Source organism: Molossus molossus, unplaced genomic scaffold (genome assembly GCF_014108415.1).
Source record: "Molossus molossus isolate mMolMol1 unplaced genomic scaffold, mMolMol1.p scaffold_m16_p_21, whole genome shotgun sequence".
Taxonomy (NCBI): domain Eukaryota; kingdom Metazoa; phylum Chordata; class Mammalia; order Chiroptera; family Molossidae; genus Molossus; species Molossus molossus.
The window spans coordinates 42,203,567-42,226,194 of NW_023425357.1; the positions used below are offsets into that span (position 1 = coordinate 42,203,567).

The 22,628-nt window shown below is 52.4% G+C and overlaps 1 protein-coding gene across 1 annotated transcript; it reads right to left on the reverse strand.

Moving 5' to 3' along the window:
• Positions 1 to 1,355: 1,355 nt before the first annotated feature.
• On the reverse strand, positions 1,356 to 21,366 carry DRC7 (dynein regulatory complex subunit 7). The gene is made up of 18 exons (XM_036275760.1): positions 21,301 to 21,366; positions 19,513 to 19,744; positions 18,938 to 19,112; positions 17,885 to 18,010; positions 16,992 to 17,186; positions 15,411 to 15,569; positions 13,899 to 14,117; positions 11,127 to 11,276; positions 8,066 to 8,138; positions 7,008 to 7,136; positions 6,703 to 6,831; positions 5,493 to 5,713; positions 4,480 to 4,695; positions 3,796 to 3,906; positions 3,592 to 3,702; positions 2,463 to 2,657; positions 1,744 to 1,883; positions 1,356 to 1,647 (listed from the first exon to the last, which is right to left on the reverse strand). The coding sequence occupies exons 2-18, from the start codon at positions 19,707 to 19,709 to the stop codon at positions 1,554 to 1,556; spliced, it is 2,640 nt and encodes an 879-aa protein (XP_036131653.1). The 5' UTR covers positions 19,710 to 19,744; positions 21,301 to 21,366; the 3' UTR covers positions 1,356 to 1,553.
• Between the last annotated feature and the right edge of the window lie 1,262 nt (positions 21,367 to 22,628).

Sequence of the window (22,628 nt, forward strand, 5' to 3'; positions counted from 1 at the left end):
TTTCATAATCATCCCACAAATATTTTTAATAACTTTTTTCCCTAACTAGGAAACAATCAAGATTCCACACACTTGGCTCTTTTAAGCTCATTCTATTTGGTTTTCCCAATTTATTTTTTATGACATTGATCTTTTTTTTTATTTTTTATCCTCACCCGAGGACATTTTTCCATTTTTTGCACAGATAGAGTAGGAGGGAGAGAGAAACATCAACGTGAAAGGGACACATCGAGTGTCTGCCACCTGCACGACCAACCAGGGCCAGGGACAAACTGCAATCAAGGTACATGCCCTTAGCGGGAACCGAACCCGGGTCTCTCCGGACCGCAGGCCAATGCTCTAACCGCTGAGCCAAACCGGCCAGGGCTGACATTGATCTTTTGAAGAGATTGGGCCATTTACTTTGTAGACTGTTCCATATTATAATTTTGTCTGACTTTTCCCTTCTAGTGTCATTTACCTTATTCCTTTTCCCCTGAATTTCTTTTTATTTTTTATTTTTATTTTTTTTTTTTTTTTATCCTCACCCGAGGACATTTTTCCATTTCTTTGTACAGATAGAGTGGGAGGGAGAGAGAGAGAGAAACATCGACGTGAAGGGACACATCGAGTGGCTGCCACCCGCACAACCGACCAGGGCCGGGGACAAACTGCAACCGAAGCACGTGCCCTTAGCGGGAACCGAACCCGGGTCTCTCCGGACCACAGGCCGACGCTCTAACCACTGAGCCAAACCGGCCAGGGCCTGAATTTCTTTTTAAATGGAAGTTAAAGTTTGATTAAGAGTCATGATCACCATTTTGAAACAGTCAGTACTGAAGTATAATACACATAGCCCATGTATACTGAAAGTGTACAAGGTTGATGAGTTTTTACCATCTGAACATACTCAGATCAAGAAGAATATTACCAGTGCCCCAGAAGTTCCCCTGGTGCTCCCTACCATTCACTAACCCTCACCTCGAAGAGTAACCACTACCTTGACTTCTAAGACCATAGGTTAATTTTGCCTTTTTTTTGTTCTTCATAGAAATTGAATCATGCAGTACATACTTTTTTGTATCTGGAATCTTTGATATTATTTTTAAGAAATGCAAACATGTTATTCATGTGGTTGTTGTTCGTTTCCACTGAGACCAAGCAGGGTTGCTCAGCCTCCATATTATTGCCATTTTAGGCTAGATAATTCTTGAGACCATCTGCACAGGTGCTGCAAAGGCTCAACATTCCAATGGAAAGGACAGAAAGTCAGTGTCCTAGGTGGCAAGGTGGGTGCAGGGGGTGGTCCCAGGCTATAGATAAGCAAGGGAAGGATGAAAGGCTGGTGCTGGAGCTTGTGAAACATGAGGTATAAATTGCAAATTAAAAGTGTGTTTATTTACAGGAAAATAAACGCATGAGAAGCAGGAACAGGCAGGGCTGCAGGGAGGTGGAGTGGCAGCGAGGCCAGGTACCTGAGTCCGCGGTCATTAGCTGGGTGTAGGGAATACAGAGGCTGAGCTGTGGGGAGGTTTCTTTCTCTGGCAGTTTAGGCTGAAGCCCCAGGAGAGGCATCAAGCAAAGACTTTCAGGAGCTCTGCCAGGCGTGGGTCCTTGTAGAGCTTTTCCTCCAGAGCCAAGTACTTCAGCGGGGCCAGCTCCTTGTGTCTGAAATCAGAGGGAGTAGGGAGAGGTGGTGGTAGGGTTATAAAGCTGGTGCTCCAGCTTCCTAGTAGGTCCCTTCGGGCTCTTCTGTCCCCTCACCGATTAAGCCGCTGTTCCAGGATGCGGATGCGGAACATGGCCTGAGAACAATAACTCAGGTACAAGTCTTCGTCCTCGGTCGTCAAGGTCACCTGGTTCTCTTGGTACCACTGCTGCTTCTTCTGCAGCTCCTGGGTCTCCTGTGGGCATGGGGAGGAGAGAGCAGGAGGGTTGATGAGAGCTGACCCTCACCCAGGCTGTGGGCTGAGACCCCCTGATCACCACACAGCCCGAGGGTTGACTCTGCTACCCCCACCCACAGAAGCCAGAGGAACAGAGGCAGGGCCAAAAAATAGCTTGAGTGGGAGCCACCAAAGTTGTGTTTAGAGGGATATTTTGTCCATGATGTCAGAGCAGGATCCAAGACTGAGACAACCATGTGGCTCTGGACAAATTACATTTTCAGAGTTTCCAATTTTTTGTCTGCCAAATGAGGATCATTGTATATACCCACCATCATCACCACCACCACAGAGAGTTCTTTGTGAAGATTTAATGAGATGATGTATGGGAACTGCATGGTGCATTTATCCATCCATCCATCCCTCCACCCATTCATCCAACCACCCATCCATCCATTCATTTGCTTAACTTGGTCATTTGGAAACTCCAAGCAATTAGTCCCTCACAAGTCTGTGACATGGTAGGCAAACAGCCCTGAGCCCATTTTCAAGATGCGGATGCCGAGGTCTTCTCCTCTGCCCGAGCCCTGGCTATACCTTTTCGAAACGGGCCTGGATAAGGTTGGCCTTATCAATGAGCCGCTGCTTGAAGTCACTGAGGCACTCATCCTTGAGGTGCATGGCCTGCCAGCGTGTCAGCTTCTCTCCTGGGGGTAGCTGTGCCAGGAACGGGGCCAGGTAGTCCAGCTGGGCCTCCACCTGCCGCAAGTGCTCCTCGTGCATCACTCGCTCCTGTGAGGGTGGGGGAGGGGTCAGCTGGACCAGCAGGGGCTGCAGAGACCTCCCGGCCAGCTCTGCACTGACATGTGACCACACAGAACCAGGCCTCAAATCCAGAACCCAGTCCTTGGTGCCTCTGGGACTGAGGTTTCAGAGGGGCCTGTGTGCTATCTCCTGTACCTGTGGTTATTGGTAACAGTCAACTCTGTCTTACATGAATTCACGTGTCTCTACCTGAGCCTCAGCACACACCTAATGCTCAGTAGATGCTTGCTCAGTAAATGGTAATGAATGGTTGTTATTAATGACGTTAAATAAAAACTGCTAGTAACTCTCTCCCTTTTTCCCTTTCACCCTGGAGCCTTATGTCTGTGTTGGCAAACAAGGGCCAAGGAAGTTGGAGATGTGGGGACTGATACCCATCCCTAGGAGTCTGAGAACCAGTCATATGATGCCCTGTCTTGCTTCTCCAACCTCAAACTATTTTTAGAAATCTGTACTTGGTTGGTGAAGGAGATTTAGAAGCTGGCTTCGAAACCAAGCTGGGCCTTGCGACCTGAGGGTGTAACCTGAACACTCTGTGCTGCAGGGGATGGAGAACTCATGCCTATGGCTAGAGTTGGCGTGCTGAGGCTAACAGCCAGGTCTCAGCCTCAATGGGAGCCCCATGTGGAGGTGGGCTCACAATTTTCATTCTTTCTGTGTGCAGTAGAGGCCTTGGGTTGGCCTCAGCCCCTGAAAGTGGGGGAGACCTGGCTTGGATCCTGGGTGCTCTTTGGGGTGAAACATAGAAATGGTCAGCTTAGCAGCAAGGATGACCATAATGGTGTCAATAACTTCATCCCCTATAAAGAGATTCCTGGCAGAATCCCGAATCATCCTCATCACTCTGGAGGCCCAGGGAGTCCAGAAAAAGTCAGGGCCGGGGTCAAGGAGCGAGGCTCACCATGGTCTCCCGGTACTCCTTGCTCTTCTCATTGCGCTTTGTGTCATAGATGGAGATTTTCAGCGTGTGTGCCTCCTCCTCTTCCTCTAGAAGCTTCAGGATCTCCAGCACCTGAATTGGAAAGTGGGGGAGGGTATGGTTAAGTCACACACCGCCCCTCACCCCTGCTACCTCCCACCTTCCCACTCTCTCATGGAACCCTACCTCCAGCTCCGATTCCCAGACCTGATGTCTGGACAACTTCTCCTCATTCTTCAGCTGTATCATGGTCTCATACTGGTAGAGAAGTTTCTTGGTGTGCTCCATGGGCTCCACCTGGAATAGCAACCACAGTGGCACAGAGAGGCAGCAACAGCTGGAGTCAGGAACAGACTCTGGAGCCAGATCTCTTGGGTTCAAATCTTCCCCTGCCATTTCATAGCTGTGTGACCTCAAGCAAGTTGCTTAACCTCTCTGAGCTCAGTTTCCTCATCTATGGAATAATAGGTAATAATAGAAGAGAAGCTAGAGAATCAGAAGAATGTGCCAGGAAAGCAAGAATTTGAGCTAGGAAAGCCTGCCCCATGGATTGGAGAGGATAGTCTCCTACAGTGTCGGTCTCAGGGTGCGGGGGCTGCTCTGCCCAGGGCTGGGAAGTAGACAGTGCAGAGTGGTCTTGCTGGCTGGGTAGTCTTTCTTGGTAGAAAGGGGAAGATTTTCAGAAGAGCTGCAAAAAGAAGGGTCCTAGAATGGGAGCTCTTGATTCTCCCAAGGGGCAGAGATGAACTTTGGCCTGGGAACCTAGAGTTTCCATCCCAGCTCTCCCAAGCTGCTGGGATGAGACACAGGCCCTATTTCCTTCTCCTCACCCACCAGCCCGCCCCTGCCTGCCACGACCCCCAGGCCCACCTCAAAGCTAATACACATTTCGGGAGTCATGATGATCTTGTTGCCCTTGCTGTCCACCTCCATGCGGCGCAGGAACTCGCGCTTGGAGGCCGTGATGTGATCTTCGCGGCAGTGGTAGCGCAGCTGGATCCGCTCCTCCAAAATCAGAAACACTCTCTCCTCCACGTCCTCATCCGCAGGCTTTGCGGGGTTGCGGAAGAACCGCTCTGTGATTTTCTGGGAGGCCAGAACATGCATAGGATGGACGGTGGGAAAGGAGATTTCTGTGTCCACGAGAGCAGAAGTAAAGGACACTCAAGGACACTGGAGTCTGGGGTCATTTAGGGGTTCGTGTAGAGCAGCTCCTTCTAACCAGGCAATGGTTCTGTGGCCCTGTGAGTTTCAGTGCCAAGCTACTCCAGCCATGTGTGGTGCTGGATTTTTTTCTCTAGCTCCCTCCACAAGCTTCTGCTTACTCACCCCCAGAGATGGGGAGCTCACTACATCGCCAGGTAGCCTTCTCTATCACTAGACCTCCCTTACTACTAGAAAGAGGTTTTTTGTTTGTTTTCCGGTATGCAGCCATTAAACTCAGTTGCCAAATAATTTGTAATGATATGAAGAAAAAAATGCACAATTTAATGTTGAGTGGGTGGTACAGGGATTCTACCTTCACACACATACACATCTCAAAACCAAACCTATATTATATAGTAATATTTGAGAGATGCAATTCTGAAATATTTTTTACTTTTTTCTCTTTACATTTTATATTTTTTCATATATTCTACACTTGATCTTAGCCAAAAAGCTGAGAAGCGACATATATTTTTTCATATATTCTAAATGTTTAGTCTAAGTGTACACTTTTTATAACAGTAAGGAAATAATACCTCCTGGCCTAGTGGCTGAGGGCACAAATGGGAAAGGGCTCTGGGAAAGATGCTGCTCCAGTCAGGGCTGTCCCCATCCTGGGGCCACCCTGGCCGGTCACCGCAGCAGGCACCCTGCCCCCAGACCCAGTAAGCCCTTACCACCATGGGCCGGGGGTTTGACTCTGCACTGTTCACAGTGAACTTCTTGACCCTGGGCCCAAAAATGACATGGCGGTGGGAGAGGAAGTCGGGCCGGCCTTGATAGTATTCCGTCATCGTCGTGGTCGTCTCCTCCCGCTTTATGAGGCCGTCCCCCCGAGCCGTTCCGTAGAACTCCATGCTGCGCTCCCTCTCCGGTTGCATGGACATGTATGAGTGCACTGCAGTGGGAGGCAGGGCCGGGAGGCGGCTGGGTCAGTACCAGGTGCCCTGGCCACTGGCTGGACAACCCAACGGTGACCCCGGACTCCAGGAAGAAGGCACAGCTCATGGATGAGCCTTAGGTCTGCAACCCATCCCCCACTGCTGGGTATTTAGGCTGTTTCCAGTCTTTTTCTTATTATAAATAACACCATGATGAACATCTGCATCATGCATTTAAAAAAAATTCTTGCCCATTATCTGCTCAGGACAAATTCTCAGCCATTGAACTGCTGGTCACAAAGCATAAATATTTTAAGGCTGGTATTGCTTATTTTGCCCAAATGCCCTCCAGAAACGTCGTGCCAACTTGCTGCCCTGCCAGTAGTGACAGAGGCGACTGTCTGCTGTTTTGCACACTTGCTCACCTCCTGTAGGACCACTTTTTTCATCTTTGATGACATGAGGGTTGTAAGATGGCCCCTAGTGAACTAGTTTTATTTATTTATTTCAATCATCAAGTGAGGCTGCCCATTTTTTAGTACACTATGTTTCCTTTTGTGACTTCTTGTTGATTCTCTCCTAAGGCGTGTCCTTCCTTCCCTTCCCAGGGCTCATGATCATGTCCACAACTTCCACACCCTCTGCCCTCTACATCACCCTTGTTGGGGCATTTGTTGGTTTCATTGCTCAGCATCCTGACCCCCTCTATAAATGTGGTCTCCTACGGTGGGCCTGATCCCAACCACGGAATCGGCATGTGGGCCTGGCTCCCACTTTCCTGGAAAAACATTTGTCATGTCTCCTTGGATTTCCTGCGCTTCCCCTGACCTCTCACATCTGGTTTGCTTGGGGAGGCGGGGTGGTTTCTGTTGCTTGCCACCCAAAGAACCCTGTGATGCACAGACACTGCTTTTCCCACCACACACCAGTGGCACAGAGGCTGCCCTAAGGAGTAGACGAGGCCCCACCAGGGCTCCTGGCTGGCCCGGCAAGGGGGTCCACTCACCACGCAGAGCCTGGGGGTGACCCGGCTTGAAGTAGTCAGTGTTCAGGCCTGTGACCTTGTTTATCTGCTTCAGCTCTAGCATGTCCTCCCGGTTCTTGTACCACTCCTTTATCTCCAAAATCTTGGTACCTGTGGGGCCAATTGGTGCTGGCTGCAGCCAGGCCAGCTGCCCCAGCCTCTGTCCCACCATTCCCAACACACAGATGCCAGCAGGGCCCACACTCACACCAAGAGAGTCAGTGACCTGTCTAATGTCACACAATATGTCGGGGGACCTGTTCCCCATGCCCAGCTGCCCCCCTTACACTCCAAGTCCTCGTAGGTGCTGAGGCGGCACATGAGGCCGTTGCTGTTGAGGTACGGAGCCCACTTCTCCAGCTTGGCCCTCTTGTACTGTATCACCTTCTTCCCATTTGGGCAGCGGGTCTCAAACGCTGTAGACAGAGTGGGCTGGGGTAAGGGACCTCCCCAGATCAGGGGAAGGGAGGACCAACCCCACTCAGCTACTTATTCAGCCATTGTCCACTGACCCAGGTGCTAAGCTCCTCCAGGCCCCAAGCCCGCTCCAGGGGACCAAGGAGAATGGACGCAAGGGGTGGCTCTTGCCCCGGAGGAGTTCTCAGATCTGAGCCAACCAGAGGACCCATGCCCTGCCACACCACACACTGCCAGGCCTTTGCCTCTGCAGGTCTCTCTGCCAGGAACACCATCCCCTCCTGCCCTAACCTGACTTCTTGTGATGTTTTACAGCTTAGCTCAGATGACCCCTCCTCCTGGAAGCCCTTTCTCCCCCCACCCGCAGGCCCCAACCCTGAGCCCCCCAGCCGGGGGCTCCTCCCCTGGGTTCTCATGCACCTTCTCTGGCCCTTCCCACCCTGTTTGAATAGCCAATGGCCTATGCCGACCTTGTGGTCTAGGGACTCCCAGAAGGGAGACTCAGCAGCCAGTAGATGCTGACGTGAGGCACAAGTGTCCCTGTCCTTTTGCTTTCTCTGCCTGCCCCCCCCTCCCCGGTCCTGACACCTTCCGTCCCCTGTGCCATCTGGGCACTGTGCAAAGCCTCTTCCTGGTAGGTGGGGTGAGGGAGGGGAACGACTGTGTCCTGGTGCTCCGTCCTCCACCTCCCACATGCCATCACCCAGCAGAGTTAACTGAGCCCCCTCCTGTACGCCAGGCCCTCGATGGCAGCGCTGAGCATGTGTGGCAGGAAGGAAGGATGAGGAGGGGGCAGCCGAAAGCAGGAGGGGTAGGAATGAGGGGATGAGGGGTCAGGGCAGCCTCTGCTGGCATCCCCGTCTCACTGTTGCCACAGACCATCCCAGGAACCCAGGTCCTAGGGAGGGGAGTAAACACACACACACACCCTCTGGGGAGATCTCGATCTGCTCCACCCACGAGTGCGGCATGTCAAAGCTTTTATCCTCTTCTTCTTTGCCCTGTTGGAAGAGGCGGGGGCAGGGTGGGCTGGTCTGGTCAGACTGTACAGGCAAAGCCACCCCCCCACCTCCCGACCAAGGCCAAGCCAGGGTGCCTTGTCAGCTCCCTAGGGAGCCAGAAGTCAGGGCAGTTCTGACCTGGCCTGGTGTGACCCCGGAGAGGGAGGAAGAGGAGGAGTCTCCTCCCAGTGGGCTGGGACCTCCCCTGCACCCTCCTGGCTAGGACAGCAGCACCCTTGCCTGCACGCCCACCTGCCTTCGGTTGTCGGAGGCACCAGGCACAGCCACGGGCCCTTCGTTAAGAAAGGGGCTTCCAGCCCTGGCGGGTTTGGCTCAGCGGTTAGAGCTTCGGCCTGCGGTCCGGAGAGACCCGGGTTCGGTTCCCGCTAAGGGCATGTACCTCGGTTGCGGTTTGTCCCCGGCCCTGGCTGGTCGTGCGGGTGGCAGCCACTTGATATGTCCCTTTCACATCGATGTTTCTCTTTCTCTTTCTCTCCCTCCCCCTCTATCTGAACAAAATATGGAAAAGTGTCCTCAGGTGAGGATAAAAAAAAGAAAAAAAGAAAGAAAGTGGCTTCCAGAGTCAAGTGGCCCCAAGCGCCACTCTCCATCTAACACCGTTCAAGGGGTCCTGGGAAAGTCCCTTAACTGCTCTGAGCCTCAGTTTCCCAACTGAGCCCTCGGTGGGGAGGTTAACTGATAGAAGGTATGTAAAAGGCTGGGAACACTGCCTGGCTGTCATTATTGGTTTGTTTTATCTCTCTGAGTCTTAGTTTCCCAACTGTAAAATCAGGCCTGGCCTAGACAAATGGTCCTCAAACTAGGTGACCACAGAAACTTGAAAAGGATTTCTCAATTTAAAACTTTTTTTTCATCCTCACCGAGGACATTTTTCCATTTTTTGTTCAGAGTGGAAAGGGGAGAGAGAGAGAGAGAGAAACATCGATGTGAAAGGGACACATCGAGCGGCTGCCTCCCACAGGGCCCAAGCAGGGCCGGGGACAAACTGCAACCGAGGTACATGCCCTTAGCGGAAACCAAACCGGAGTCTCTCTGGACCACAGGCTGACACTCTAACCGCTGAGTCAAACTGGCCAGGGCTCAATTTAAAACCTTTTGCCCACAAACATTACTCAGACTCTGCCACTGACTGGCTCATCTACTCAGCCCACCCTTTGAGGCCAGCAGGGGGCGCCTGTGCACCCAGATTTGCTGTCTAGTCTCCAGAGCTGAGGACACTGAATATGCTCAATACAATTTTCAGGCATGTCTACAGTGCTGCGCCTGGCACATCACACCAGTGGTCCCATTTTGTCCTCAAGCAGTCCCAGCAGGTAGAAGAGAGTCGCCCATTGAGAACCCAGATGACAGAACCAGACTCAAATCCCAGGTTCAAACCCAGCTCTGTCACCTACTGGCTATGTAACTTTGGGTAAATTACTTCAGTCCCCTGTGTGTAAGTCTTCCCATCTGTAAAGTGGATGATAATAATCATAGATGATAATACTAGTACCCGCGTCGCCCAATGGTTGTGAAGATTTAGACAAATTATTTCAGGTTAAGCACCAATGGGCACTTAGTAAGGGCCATATGAGAGTTACCTATTGTTATGGGCTGAATTGTGTCCCCCAGAATTCATATTTTCTAACCCCTAGTACCTCAGAACGAGACTATCTTTGGAGATAGAATCTTTAAAGGGGTAATTAAGTTAAAAGGAGGTCATTAGGGTGAGCCATAATCCAGTAGGACTAGTGCCTTCTAAGAGGAAATTAGGACACAGACGAAGGGAAGCCCAGGTGAGGACATGGGGAAGACAGCCCTCTACAAGCCAAGGACAGCGGTCTCAGAAGACACCTTGGTCTTGGACTTCCAGCTTCTAGAACTGTGAGAAAGTAAAGGTCTGATGCTTAAGCCCCCCAGCCTGTGGTACTTTGTTATGGCAACTCTAGCAAATGAATACACCTATTATTAGTTCTATGACCAAACTTGACCCCCTTCCTCCACTTGGCATACGGTTGATGAAACTGAAGCTTTTGGTGACCAGGAAGCTGGCCCAAGGTGTCAGAGCCGATCCCTAAGGCCTCTGGGCCCTGACCTGCTCACACAGGCTTCCTGCCGACCTGCCTGAAGACCAGGAAATCAGAGAAGGGATGCTGGCGACTTGGGGAATGTCCCAGGCCAATGGCCCTCAGGAAAGCTAATAGGAGGGACAAGAAAGGCCTAGAAGTAGCCCTGCTAGTTTTGCTCAGTGAGTAGAGGGTAGGCCCACAAACCAAAGGGTCATGAGTTCAATTCCTGGTCAAGGGCACGTACCTGGGTTGCAGGTTTGATCCCCGGCAATGAATCTATGTCTCTCTCTCTCACATCAATGTTTCTCTCTCTCTCTCTTTCTCTCTCTCTCTCCCTCCCTTCCTCCCACTCTTTCTAAAAATCAATGGAAAAAATATCCTCTGGTGAAGATTAACAAAAAAAGAAAGAAAGAAAGGAAGGAAGGAAGGAAGGAAGGAAGGAAGGAAGGAAGGAAGGAAGAAAGAAAGAAAGAAAGAAAGAAAGAAAGAAAGAAAGAAAGAAAGAAAGAAAGAAAGAAAGAAAGAAAGAAAGAAAGGCTTTAAAGTGCAGGAAGGGCCAGAAGTGAGGAAGGACCAGCCTGGGGCTCCCTCGGCCTGCTCCGAGGGGCACTCTCTGAATAGGACAGACCATGTGGAGGGCAGATCTGAATGCAAGTCCCAGCCCTCCCCTGCTTCATGGGGGGGGGGGGGGAAGTGTCCTGGGCAGGTCATTGACTCTGTCTGAACCTCAGTTTGCCCATCTATAAAAATGAGCCATAGTCCAGGCCCTTCTGGTTAGAGGAATCTATAATTGGTCTAGCTGGACTGTCCTCTCCCACACACATGCATGCCGGCTAGACATTTGTTAAGCCCGCCTGAAGCAAGACAGGATGTGAAGCCCTCCCCCCCACCCCCCGCCCCACAGGCGGATGAGACTCACCAGATTGTCCACATCATCGTCATCGTTCAGGACATCATCGTCATCATTCAAGCCATCCTCGTCTTCCTCAGTCATGGACAGGTGAGGCTTATCGGTCCCCAAAAGCATGTACTCCCACCTCACAGGGTCTCCTAGGTCAAAGACCAAGTCCTAATGGGGGAGGGGATCAGCTGAGTGCACCCACAGCCATCACTCCCCCTCCTGTCCATAGGGTGGTGGGAAACAGCTGTTCTCAGAGTGGAGAAGGGACCTGGGGCCCGGTCAGGGGTGGAATGCCAGCTTGGCAGCCCCGTGAGTCCACGCCCACCTCCTCATTTCAACAAGGAAACCAAGGCTCCAAGCGGGGCTGGAACACCCTTTCTGTTGCTCAGTCTCCCCGTGAAGAAATCTCATTGTTGGTCTCTGTGAAAGACTTAGAAACGCCAGCCTGGGCTAGTCTGGCTGTGGAGTCATTCTGCATTGTCGGGGGGCGTCCCCAGCAGCATGCAGAGCGAACCCAAGCAGTGCGAGTTTATGGGAGGGGTGATGGAAGGCTTGGAAAGGGGCCTCCTCCCGGTGTCTACTCACACGGGGGAGGGAAGTAGCCAGGCACATGGGACATCGTACAGAGGAGGCAGGTGGAGTTTCTCTTCCATGGCATGCGTCCCCCACCTCTTTTCATCCCAGCCCAGCTGAACCGAGGCTCCCCACCGTATCCCAGCCTCCTTGTCCTAGGAGCAGTCATGCCCCAGGAGGAGGGAAAAGGCTTAAGAGCAGCTGCCCATGAGGGCTTCAGTATGAAGCCAGCCTAATCCTCACCCTCACTGTTGTGTCTGAGCCCTGGAGGGCTCCTGAGTATTTCTCTACTCCAGCTGGGGGGCGGGTGGAGAGAGGACATGGAGGAGAGGGAGAGAGACTGCTCATGGATGCAACGGTGATTGCGTCTGGTCAAGGCTTCGTGGAGAAGCACCAAATTGTACCGATGTTGGTATTTCTCTCAATCACGTCCTCCATTCTGTCACTTTGGTGGGTAGTAAGCAGTAGTTAGGCATTTTGCTACTCAAATGTCTATTTTTATAGGAAAAGCATGACAAAGGACAGCTCCTGTGAGCCTGGGGTGTCTTGCTGTCCTGTGTCGCCTCACTGCTGCCCCCAATGCCACTTCAGCTTTCTTTGAAGGAACAAAGCAGCTGAGTCCCTGCTCATTTGGCAGGAAAGGGGACAGCCAGAGTCATGATCTCTTTCTCATGCCCTCACTTGGTGATGCAGTGCTGCCCCTCTGGCCTCATTTTCCCACCAGGCCACCCTTCCATGTCTATTATCCCTGCCATACATTTCATTCGCCTGGCATTAGTCCGAGAGGTGCTTTGAGAAGAGGATGAAGACAGGAAAGGGGCAAAGAAGGACTGTCACAGCCACCAAGGGCCATCATCCTGCTGAGGGCACTGATCACTATGGTGGCTGGGAGCCTGGGCTCTGCGAGAGGGCAGGCTGGGCTCTGCCCCATCTGTGTGCTATGGAAATGTTTTCCCATAAAATAAGAGTAATAGTAGCTAACATTATTGACTGTCCAGGGACTGACTATTCTAAGCACCTACTGGGTGGTATTTCCCACAACCCTGTGAGTTCGGTGAGGGCTGAGCAACCCTGGGCTCAGAGGCTAAGGGAGGGGTGTTCCTCCTGCACTAAAGACAGACGTTTCTCCACCTCAGGACATCTGACTTGCAGGCAAAGTGACTGCCCTGGACCGTACCTCATCAACTCTGCCCGCCCCCCACGGGGGCAACAGCAGTCCCGCGGACAGGGTCCCTTTGGAGTAGGGGGCAAAGGGCCCAGAATCTGCCTTTGGGAAACTGGCCTGGTTGGAAATATGGGAAGTTGGAAAAAACCAAGGCCCACAGGACTTGAGCCTAGAGCCTGTCTCTCTTTTTATTTGTGTCCAGCTCAATGAATTTCTATAACTTGGACACACCTTGGTTTCCTGCACCCAGATCCAGAAATAGAACATTGCTTCCACCCCCGAAAGTCACCTTGTGTCCAGTTATGACCTTCCCCCCAAATGTGTGCATATATATATATATAAAATATATATATATTTCGTACATGCCCCTAGCGGGAACCGAACCTGGGACTCTCTGGTCTGCAGGCCAACACTCCAACCGCTGAGCCAAACCAGCCCGGGCTGTGCATATATATACACATTATTTTTTATCCTCACCCGAGGACATTTTTCCATTTTTTGTTCAGATAGAGTGGGAGGGAGAGAGAGGAAGAGACAAAGAGAGAGAGAAACATCGATGTGAAAGGGACACATCGAGTGGCTGCCACCCACATGACCCAACCAGGGCCGGGTACAAACTGCAACTGAGGTACGTGCCCTTAGTGGGAACCAAACCTGGGACTCTCTGGTCCGCAGGCCAACGCTCTAACCGCTGAGCCAAACTGGCCAGGGCTGTGCATATATTTTTAATGTATGTAAGTGACTCTGAGTTTTTATATGTGTACATTTATGGAAATGCATTGAGCTGTACATTTAGGATGCGTGCACTTTTCTGCCACATATGTTGCATTTCAACACGTTTTTAAGTCATTCATACAAACTAACAATCCACATTTAATAGGGTACACAAATCAAAAGAGAGACAATAATCCCATCAGAATGGAGCTGGCTGTGGAGACTCAGCTATGGAGGAAGTCTGAGGCCCTCACGGCCCGGTGGCCAGCTCTCCCCACAGGTCATTTGCCCCCACCCCCACTATAACTGCCACACCAACAGAGGCCCCTGCCTGGCACCTTGCAGCAGTTCCAACAGTCCTGCATGTTGACCCAGTAGTTCTTGTGGTTCCAGAGACTCTCGATGCCCAGGAAGTGGTTGTCCTGGGTGCTATAGCTACGAGCCGTGAACGGGTCAATGAAAAAGCTCTCAGGAACCTCGCGCTTTCCCGACAACACCAGCACCCAAGAGTGCACCCGCAGGCCGTGCAGGGGGTCGATGTTCGCATTCTCCGCCTCCTGCACAGGAAAGGTGGGTGACCATGGGCCACGTGGGTGGGAAGGGGGGAGTCATCTCCCCAGGGTTGGGGAGCAGGAGAGCTGAATTCTGATCCGGACTCTACCATTGGCTGGCTGCATGACCTTAACATCACCCCACCTCTGAGCCCATTTTCTTATCAATAAAATGGCAGGAACTGATTTAATCTGGGGTTTTTAACTGGGCCCTTTGGAGCTCTAGGGAAGCTGGGATTTACTGGCTTTCTCTGCTGTGATTCTTCTGGGTGAGATTTCATCCAAAGAAAAGTAGTGGGACACCATATGGTTTCCTAGTCTCCTTCCTCTGGGAGAAGGGTGACTGTGTCATGCTCAGTATTGTAGCCATAGTGCCTGAACCAAAAGAGATGCTCAGTAAATACCATAGAAAGGAAAGGAAAGAAAGGAGGGAGGAAAAGAGGGTGGAAGGGAGGATGGGAATGTGGATGGGGAAGAGAGATGGATGGACAGATGGAGAGATGGAGAGCTGGGAGGATGGATGATGGATGGAGAGGTGGGAGGATGGATGGATGGATGGATGGATGGATGGATGGATGGATAGGTGGGAGGATGGATGGATGGATGGATGGATGGATGGATGGATGGAGAGGTGGGAGGATGGATGGATGGATGGATGGATGGATGGAGAGGTGGGAGGATGGATGGATGGATGGATGGATGGATGGATGGATGGATAGGTGGGAGGATGGATGGATGGATGGATGGATGATGGATGGATGGATGGAGAGGTGGGAGGATGGATGGATGGATGGATGGATGGATGGATGGATGGATGGATGGATAGATGGATAGGTGGGAGGATGGATGGATGGATGGATGGATGGATGGATGGATGGATGGATGGATAGATGGATAGGTGGGAGGATGGATGGATGGATGGATGGATGGAGAGCTGGGAGGATGGATGGATGGAGAGGTGGGAGGATGGTTGGGAGGACGAATGGGAGAGAGTATGTAGGTAGGTCTTTAGTAAAAGAGTCTTGAATGAGGAGGACACCAGAAGTGCCCAGCACGAAACAAGCTACCTGAGGCAGCAGAGCTCCGACCTGAGAAGTCAGTCACCAGAAGCTGGCTGACCACCAGTGGAAGGGTCCCTCATGGCCAGGCAGAGGCGGGATGGTTGACAGGTAGAAGAGGGGATTTGGAACTAGGGGTCCATAAACACATTTTCTTATGACCTGTGTCTCTTTCCCATTCCTAGAGACCTTTCCTCGAGAGCTGAGCTCAGGAGTTGAGGGCTGAGGGCGGTGGACCCACCTGGAGGCGCTCCACTTCCTCCCTCAGCTGCTTCTCCTCCTCAGCTTTGATCTCTTTCTGCTTCTTCATCTCCTGCTCCTGCTCAAACCTGCTGGTCAGGTCCCTGGGGGGTTTGACGGCATACTTCTTAGGTGGTGCCACTTCCTTCTCCTGGACTGTCTGTCACCCAACAAGAGAAGAAGATCAGCAGCGATGAATTGCCACCCCTCAGACCAGGAGATCACAGCTGCTCTGTGACCTTGGGCAAGTCCTTCTACTTCCCACACTTCAGGCTCATCTGTAAATTGGAATGAGAATAATAAGAACCTTCGTCCAGGCTTGTTCTGAGAAGCAAAGACAGGACAATGCCCATAGGAGGTGCCTATCAGGGCTGGTGCTCATATGTGGTTTTCTCTTCTTCTCTCCCCACTGCCCACAGGAGGTGTGATCTGGATCTGACCTGGGGAGTGGGGCAAATTGTCGGCAGTCAGATTGTCCAGATTTTGCCATTGGAGGCTTTCATGTTGATGTAAAGTAGGAGTTTGCTGGGAAAGGAAGGAGAAGAAAGCGTGTGTGTGTGTGAGAGAGAGAGAGAGAGAGAGAGAGAGAGAGAGAGAGAGACTCCACAGAAGCTGCAGAGTGGCTTGTGGCAGTTAGGAGGGGAAATAGCGAGTCTCCTTGGTTTAGAGTCAGACAGTCTGGGCCTCAGTCCCTAAGTCTCCATTCACCAGCAACGATTCTGGCAACATGTCAGATCGAGTGTGTGGGGGCTGGATTTTTGTTCCTGAGTGCCCTCGTGAGGGACAGCCAAGTCAGTGGACAGGAAAGTGGCTTATACACTGGAAAGTTCTCTGCCTTTGTTAGCATTGGTATCATTTTAATAATTAAAATTTTGGCTGAGGCCCATGTGAGAGCTCACAGGCCTTGGATGATACTCCATCTTCCTTGAGGAGGTGGGCCTGAGAGAGTGAGGCTCCCACCTGGTGCCTCCCTCCACCAGAGCACCCCGGGACCCCCAGGTGCTCACCAGGTGCACACGTCATGCTGGATCCCATCCCTGAGCTGCAGACACCCACAGGGTTTGACCCTGATCACAGTTTTGAAATCGACCCAGTTCATGAAGAGCATTTTCTGCCTGTAGTGTGGCTACTTTCCAAAGGCAAAGAGATACTTTAATGGCTCCTAAAATGGAATTCACCTAAGAGTGGTTCTTGTGTTCACAGCAGCCTGTGGTCATTCTGGCCTCTCAGTCAACAGATATAAAAACAACTGCCACCTGCTGAAGGGTGGGTTGGTTTTTTTTTTGTTTTTTTTTCTGTTGCAAAGGGGCCCTTTAATGGCTAGATGGACTTTTATCAAATGTGCAGGGTACATTTGGAAGAGTTTGACTTAAGGTATAAGCCATGTGGCATTCACAACATTTACCTCGTGGGGAACATAGAAGCTGCCACTGAGTCCCGACGAGGGGAAGGGACAGCCAGCGGGGACCTGGGCTCTGTGTTGAGAAGCTGAGGTCAGAGGAGTCGCCGGGGCTCTGAAGTGCGAACTGTGGTGATGGAGCTGGTTGCTGCGGGCGGGGCAGGGAGGGGCAGGGCAGCCTACCTTCTTGGGCTTCACGGTGAGCGGGCACAGCTCCCGCGTCAGGTCCATGAGGCACAGGTCCTGCGAGCCGTAGCCGTTGATGCAGTAGGCGTCGTAGCCAGCGCCGATGAGCATGGAGCAGAGCAGCGTGCTGAAGTCGAAGCAGTTGCCCCTCTGGTACTTGAGCACCGTGGTCGGGGAGTACAGGTGCGAGGGCTGGCCATGGCAGGGGGTCAGCGCCGCCGCCCACTGCCCCGCCCGTCCTCCCCACGCGGCAGGGCTGGGCGCTAGTGCCCATGCAGGCTGGACCCCAACAGGGCTCCTCACCTTTTTTTTGGTTTGGGGAGCCTGCTAAAAATGGGGTGAAAACCACAGGCTTCATGTCCCGAGAGAGCCATCCACATTTGCCTACAGTTTTCAGGGGCTGTGGACTTCCTTATGGGGAGGACCCTGTGGACTGGAGAAGCCTGCGGTCTGATGCTCTCTAATGGGCAATTTTATGGTTTTATTCCAAAGTTCCCTTCACCTTCTTCCGCCATCCTTTCCTTCTCTCCTTCTTCAGTTCCCACTGTGGACCCATCTCTTCCTCCCTCCCACCCTCCTTTCTCAGCGAGGAGTCCACGATCTGGCCAGAAGCTCCGAGGTGAGGCCGCGGCCGTGAGTAGCAGGGACCTCCCTCCCTTCCCTCTCCCCACCTCCCGGAGTCATGAAAGGGAGACTCTGAAGGCGAAAGAGGCAAAGGAGGCAAAGCAGTGGGAGCCGGAGACCAGGCTGTGTGACCTCAGGTGAGTAGCTGGCCCTCTCAGCCTGTGCCCCAGCCTCCCCAAACAGACTCACGGGGTGAGCTTATTTCTCCAGTCTTGCCTGGCTTCCCGTCCTAGGCCCACGAGGATGCAGCCCAGCGTGGCACTTACCGGCTTGAGAGGTTCAGACAGGGCTTCCATGGCCAGAAAGTCTGCAACGAACTGGGCACAGCTGTCCCAGTTGTAGAGCTCAGGGTAGGGCATCAGTGTGGGCCGGATGGTTGTGCTCACAAACTTCTGCAAGGGGAGAGACCAAAGGCCCCGGCAGGGCATTCCACTTGGGTGGAGAGCATGGCGTTCCCAGGAAGCCAGACACCTCAGTTCGGGGGGGAGCGGGCGATCTCTCGGCCTCTCTGGGCTTCAGGCTCCTCCCCGGTGCCCAGGGAACTGGAGAAAGGGATTCCTCAAAGCCCTTCCAGCCCAGACCCAGAATAAGCCTGTGCCGTCCCCAGGTGCTGGTGATGAATCAGGGCCTCACTGTCACCATTGCCCTGCCTAGTGCCACCAGACCTGGCATCACCTCCCGGGTCCCCAGCGACCCTGTGGGGCAGGTGCCATTGACAGAGGGGGAAACTGAGGCTCCAAGAGGAAACTGGCTCCAGTTCACAGTCAGCAGCAGAGCTGGGTCTGTCTGGCTCTCGGCCACCGCCCAGTGTGAGGGACCTAGCGCTACGGGGCCCTTCAAGAGCTGCTCTGCCACCTGGGGCCCGCGGGCCAGCCTCCAGGGTCTCCCTGTGGATTTGAGGGAGGCCCCACCAGCACCGGATCTCACATAGCTCCGCCGAAGGGGTATGAGGGTCCCTGGGCCTCCAGTGCTGGCAGCTAACACACAGGTTAAAAATCACACTCAGACCAAAGAGAACAGTCTGCGAGCCTGCCAGCCTGCAGGCTGCCATTTTACAGCCTTTGGATTCCTCCTCCGCCATGCCATCTACAGTTGGGGAAGCTGAGGCCCAGAGAGACTCAGGGGCGTGCCCTGGGTCACAGGGCTGGAAGAAAGGGGTCCAGTGCTTGGGTCCTACAGCCTATCCTGCTCTTTTCGTCTTATTTCTCTGCCCTTTCCTTTCTATAAGCTCTTGTCCAGGACAGCGTGTGGGTGGGCCCCCCTCCTTCCGCCCTCTGTTATCGAGCCCGCCTGTCCCTGCCCCCATGACCTGGCCTTACAGGCACTTCACACTCGTTCAGTGGGTACAGGAAGAGGGGCACGCGGTCCGGGCACAGGTGGCTATACTGGCGGGAGAAGTTGTCTGCCACCTGCAGCAGGTGTTCCTCTTTGGGTGTGTTGCTTCTGTAGGACCAGGGCAGCTTGAAGATGTCAATAGTGTCCTTGGTAACGATCCTGTGCCCGTAGGAGGGATGGCATTAATTAGTCCACGAGTCCAGGCCTGGACACAGGGAACCCTGATCTACCTTAGCTGCCATGGGCTCTATCCCCTCCTTGTTTAATCCTCACAACTTCCTAGGAGGGAAGTAGCATTATTAGCATCTACCCTTTGAGCAGACAAAGGAGCTGAGGAACAGAGCGGTTGAACGACTGGCTCGGTTGCAGTCAGTGAGAGGCAGCGTGGGGACTTGGCCCAGGCAGTGTGAAAGCAGAGCCCTCGCTCTTAGCAGCCTCGCTCTATGCCCTGGGCTTGCCCTCCAGCCCCGGTGCCATTGTTTGCCTGGCTCCTTTGTGCCGAGCCCTGCTCTGACCCTCTCCAGGGCTCCTGGGCCTGAAGCCCTCACCCGACACTCACGCGGGCTTCTCTGGGACGGCAATCTCAATGTCTGACAGCTGCTTCTCCAGATCTCGGAGCATCTCCGGCGTCATGGTGGGCTCCTCCTTCCGCACCTCCGACGGCCTCGTCACCTTCTCGCCCTTCTCTGCCCGCTCAGCCTCTGCCTCCCGCTCGGCTGCCTCCTCCTCCTCCACTTTTTCCTTCAGGACCTCCATTCTGGCGTGTCTCTGGTTGTCGCGAGATGGATTCTCTGCAGGAGGGATAAATAAACTCAGAATGGCCAACTTCAGACCAGGAGGGGACCACCAAGACCACTGATGTCCCTGGGTGATGGTTTTCGGTGGTTTAGATCAGAGTAAGCGAGTCTCCTTTAAACTTCCTTTCCATCGAGGAGAAAGTCTCTTCTTGGTGCTAACATGCTGTAACACCTTCCTGGCACTCACAAATCTCCCTTAACACAAACACAGCAGGCCACAGGTTGGGAACCATTGTCGGGCCGGAGGGGACGGCCCAGACTTACTAACGTCGCTTGCCTTCTCACATCTTTATTCTGACCGCATCTTCCCTTACAGCCAGTGATGCTAATGCTGAAGGGATCACTGTAGGATTATAACATTTTCTATTTAAATATATTTATTAAGCCCAATAAGTGAATTGGCTTAAAGAAAATTATTCATAATAGTAAGGTGGTGGTATGGAATATAACAACAACAAAAAAGGTTACATCACCAAAACTGGAACTGAGGCACAGAGAAGGCAAAAGCAGGGCTTCGCCAAGGCACCTAGCAAGGGACAGGTGTGTGGGAGACGTGATACAGCTTGCACTCCTCTGGCCAAGCCCTGTGTCATCCCAGGACGAGGTCATTTGGGAGCCACACTGAGATGCCATATGTGCTCGTGTGCCCTAGGGAAGGCCTTACTGTGGTCACAGAGCCAAGTTTCACTGAGGTGGACTGCTAATTGCCTACCCAAAAATCCAGCCCCCACATCCATAAACAGAACCCCAATTTTATTGGGGGCAGCAATGTGCCTGGTTTGAAATATTCAGCTTCCCAGCCTCCCTTGCAGCTAAGTCAGCCCTGTGATTTGAATCCAGTTTTGGCCACGGAGATGTGAGTGGAAGTTGCTACATGTTAAAGGGATGAGCCCATCTGGCACAGACCCTTTGTCCTCTTCCTGCCGGGGATAGGGACATAAAGCAGGAGGTACAACCAATGCATGACCATGAGATAACCACTCATGGGGACCACAGCTGCCTGCTGAGGACGGCAGTGAAAAGACAGGTGGAGCCATAATCCCAGGAGGTGCCATGGAGGCCTTGCGTACCACCTTCAGACTTCCCATCATATGAGGAAACAGCCTCTGCTTGTTTAAGCAGGTTCCTGTTACATCATCTCAGCCGACCCACCAGCCTCCTGCCTCCCAGCTCATGTCTTTCCATTACCCCACCTCAAATATCTGTTGTTTTTAACAACAAACAGGGCAAAGGTCCAAAGAGGAGGAAAACCGATCCAATGCACAGGATGTGGTGGGGGAAGGTGATGAGGACTGCGGAGAAAAGAGCAGGGTCTCCCCATTTTTCAGATGAAAAGCTTGAGGCTTAGAGAGGTGAAGAGCACTGACTAAGGTCACAGACCTTGGTAGTAGCAGATCTGGGGTTTGAACCCATATATTTCTGAAACCCATGCACTTTGGGGCCTAACGAGATGGGAAAGTCCCTGAAGGATAGTGGGGGTGGGGCGTGGGCAGTAAAGAAAGAAGTAGGACACGGAGAGAGCCGAGATGTCAGTGGCCAGCGGGTCTTACCACTGGGGCAGGCACCGTGATGGGCCCTGAGCCCAAGAACAACATCATCAACGGCGGAGCTGGACCAGAAACATTATACTTCCTTCCCCACATCAGGCTGCCTTGTCAGCTGTAGCACTTTGGGGAGGGCAGTCTGGCCTCAAAGTTCCCTGGACCCTACTCTGTCCAGAGTCCCAGAGGCATTCCCCACTCCACAGATCATTTTGCACCCCCTCCCCAGAAGCAACCTCTTCCTCCCCAACACACACACACACACACACACACACACACACACACACAGAGCGAAAACTTCCCCAGAGAACTCAAAGCCCCCAGGCAAAAGAAGCCCCCTTACCACCAGTACCCTCACCCCCTCTCTTTCCCTGCCAGGCAGGGTCCAGCATCCCCAGTCCTCTACACCCCGCTCACCCTCTGAGGACAGCTTGTACTATCTGTTAGTCTGTCTCCATAGTAACAGCTTTCAGAAGCTGAGGGTCATCCTGGGAGAGGAGGCTTCTGGGAAATGTAGTTTTTTGTCACTACCCAGATCAGCCCTGAAAACCTGGGCTGCAGGTCCCTTGGCCAATGGTGGACTGGAGCCAGCTTCTGCCAGCTTAGAAGAGCTGATTGTTAAGATTTCAGGAATGCTGGTGAGCCAGTTGACAGGCACAGCCATTGGTGATAATTAAATTATAAAAACATATAAGTAAATAGATTATATTAAAAATAAAGGTAATAAAATCCCAAATGCATTTTTCTTCCTAATTGTTTTACTACAGTATACTATTATCGTGAGGTTATTTATGCCTATTCTATCTGTATACTAAAAATATTATACAGTCCTGGCCGGTTTGGCTCAGCGGGTGGAGTGTCCGCCTGCGGTCCGGAGAGACCCGGGTTCGGTTCCCGCTAAGGGCATGTACCTCGGTTGCAGTTTGTCCCCGGCCCTGGTTGGTCGTGCGGGTGGCAGCCACTCGATGTGTCCCTTTCACATCGATGTTTCCCTCTCTCTCTCTTTCTCTCTCTCCCTCCCACTCTATCTGTACAAAAAATGGAAGAATGTCCTCGGGTGAGGATGAAAAAAAAAAATATATATATATATATATAATACAGTGGTGAGCTACTCTGCATCTTTCCCCAACTTCTGTTCAGTGATGTCACATTGGTAAAAACTGGCTTAAAATTGGCCATGGCATTATTTACACCATGGGAACAGGCAAATGCTGCAGAACAGATCTTTTCCTCACAGAGCTAGCTGTTAAAAATTTATCAGGACACCACTGCCCTTGCCCAATGCATGGTCAAAGTGGCCTCATCAGGACAGATGGAAATCAGTGTGGGTCCTGGAG

What these genes read in the sequence shown, in the direction of transcription:
- DRC7 (XM_036275760.1), bottom strand. Translation starts at nt 19,709, where the DNA reads ATGGAGGTCCTGAAGGAAAAAGTGGAGGAGGAGGAGGCAGCCGAGCGG. An exon ending in AGGAAGTGGAGCGCCTCCAG is followed by an intron (nt 14,118 to 15,410) that starts GTGGGTCCACCG and finishes TTTCCTGTGCAG; the next exon opens with GAGGCGGAGAATGCGAACAT. An exon ending in TCCAGGCCCGTTTCGAAAAG is followed by an intron (nt 1,884 to 2,462) that starts GTATAGCCAGGG and finishes CCATGCCCACAG; the next exon opens with GAGACCCAGGAGCTGCAGAA.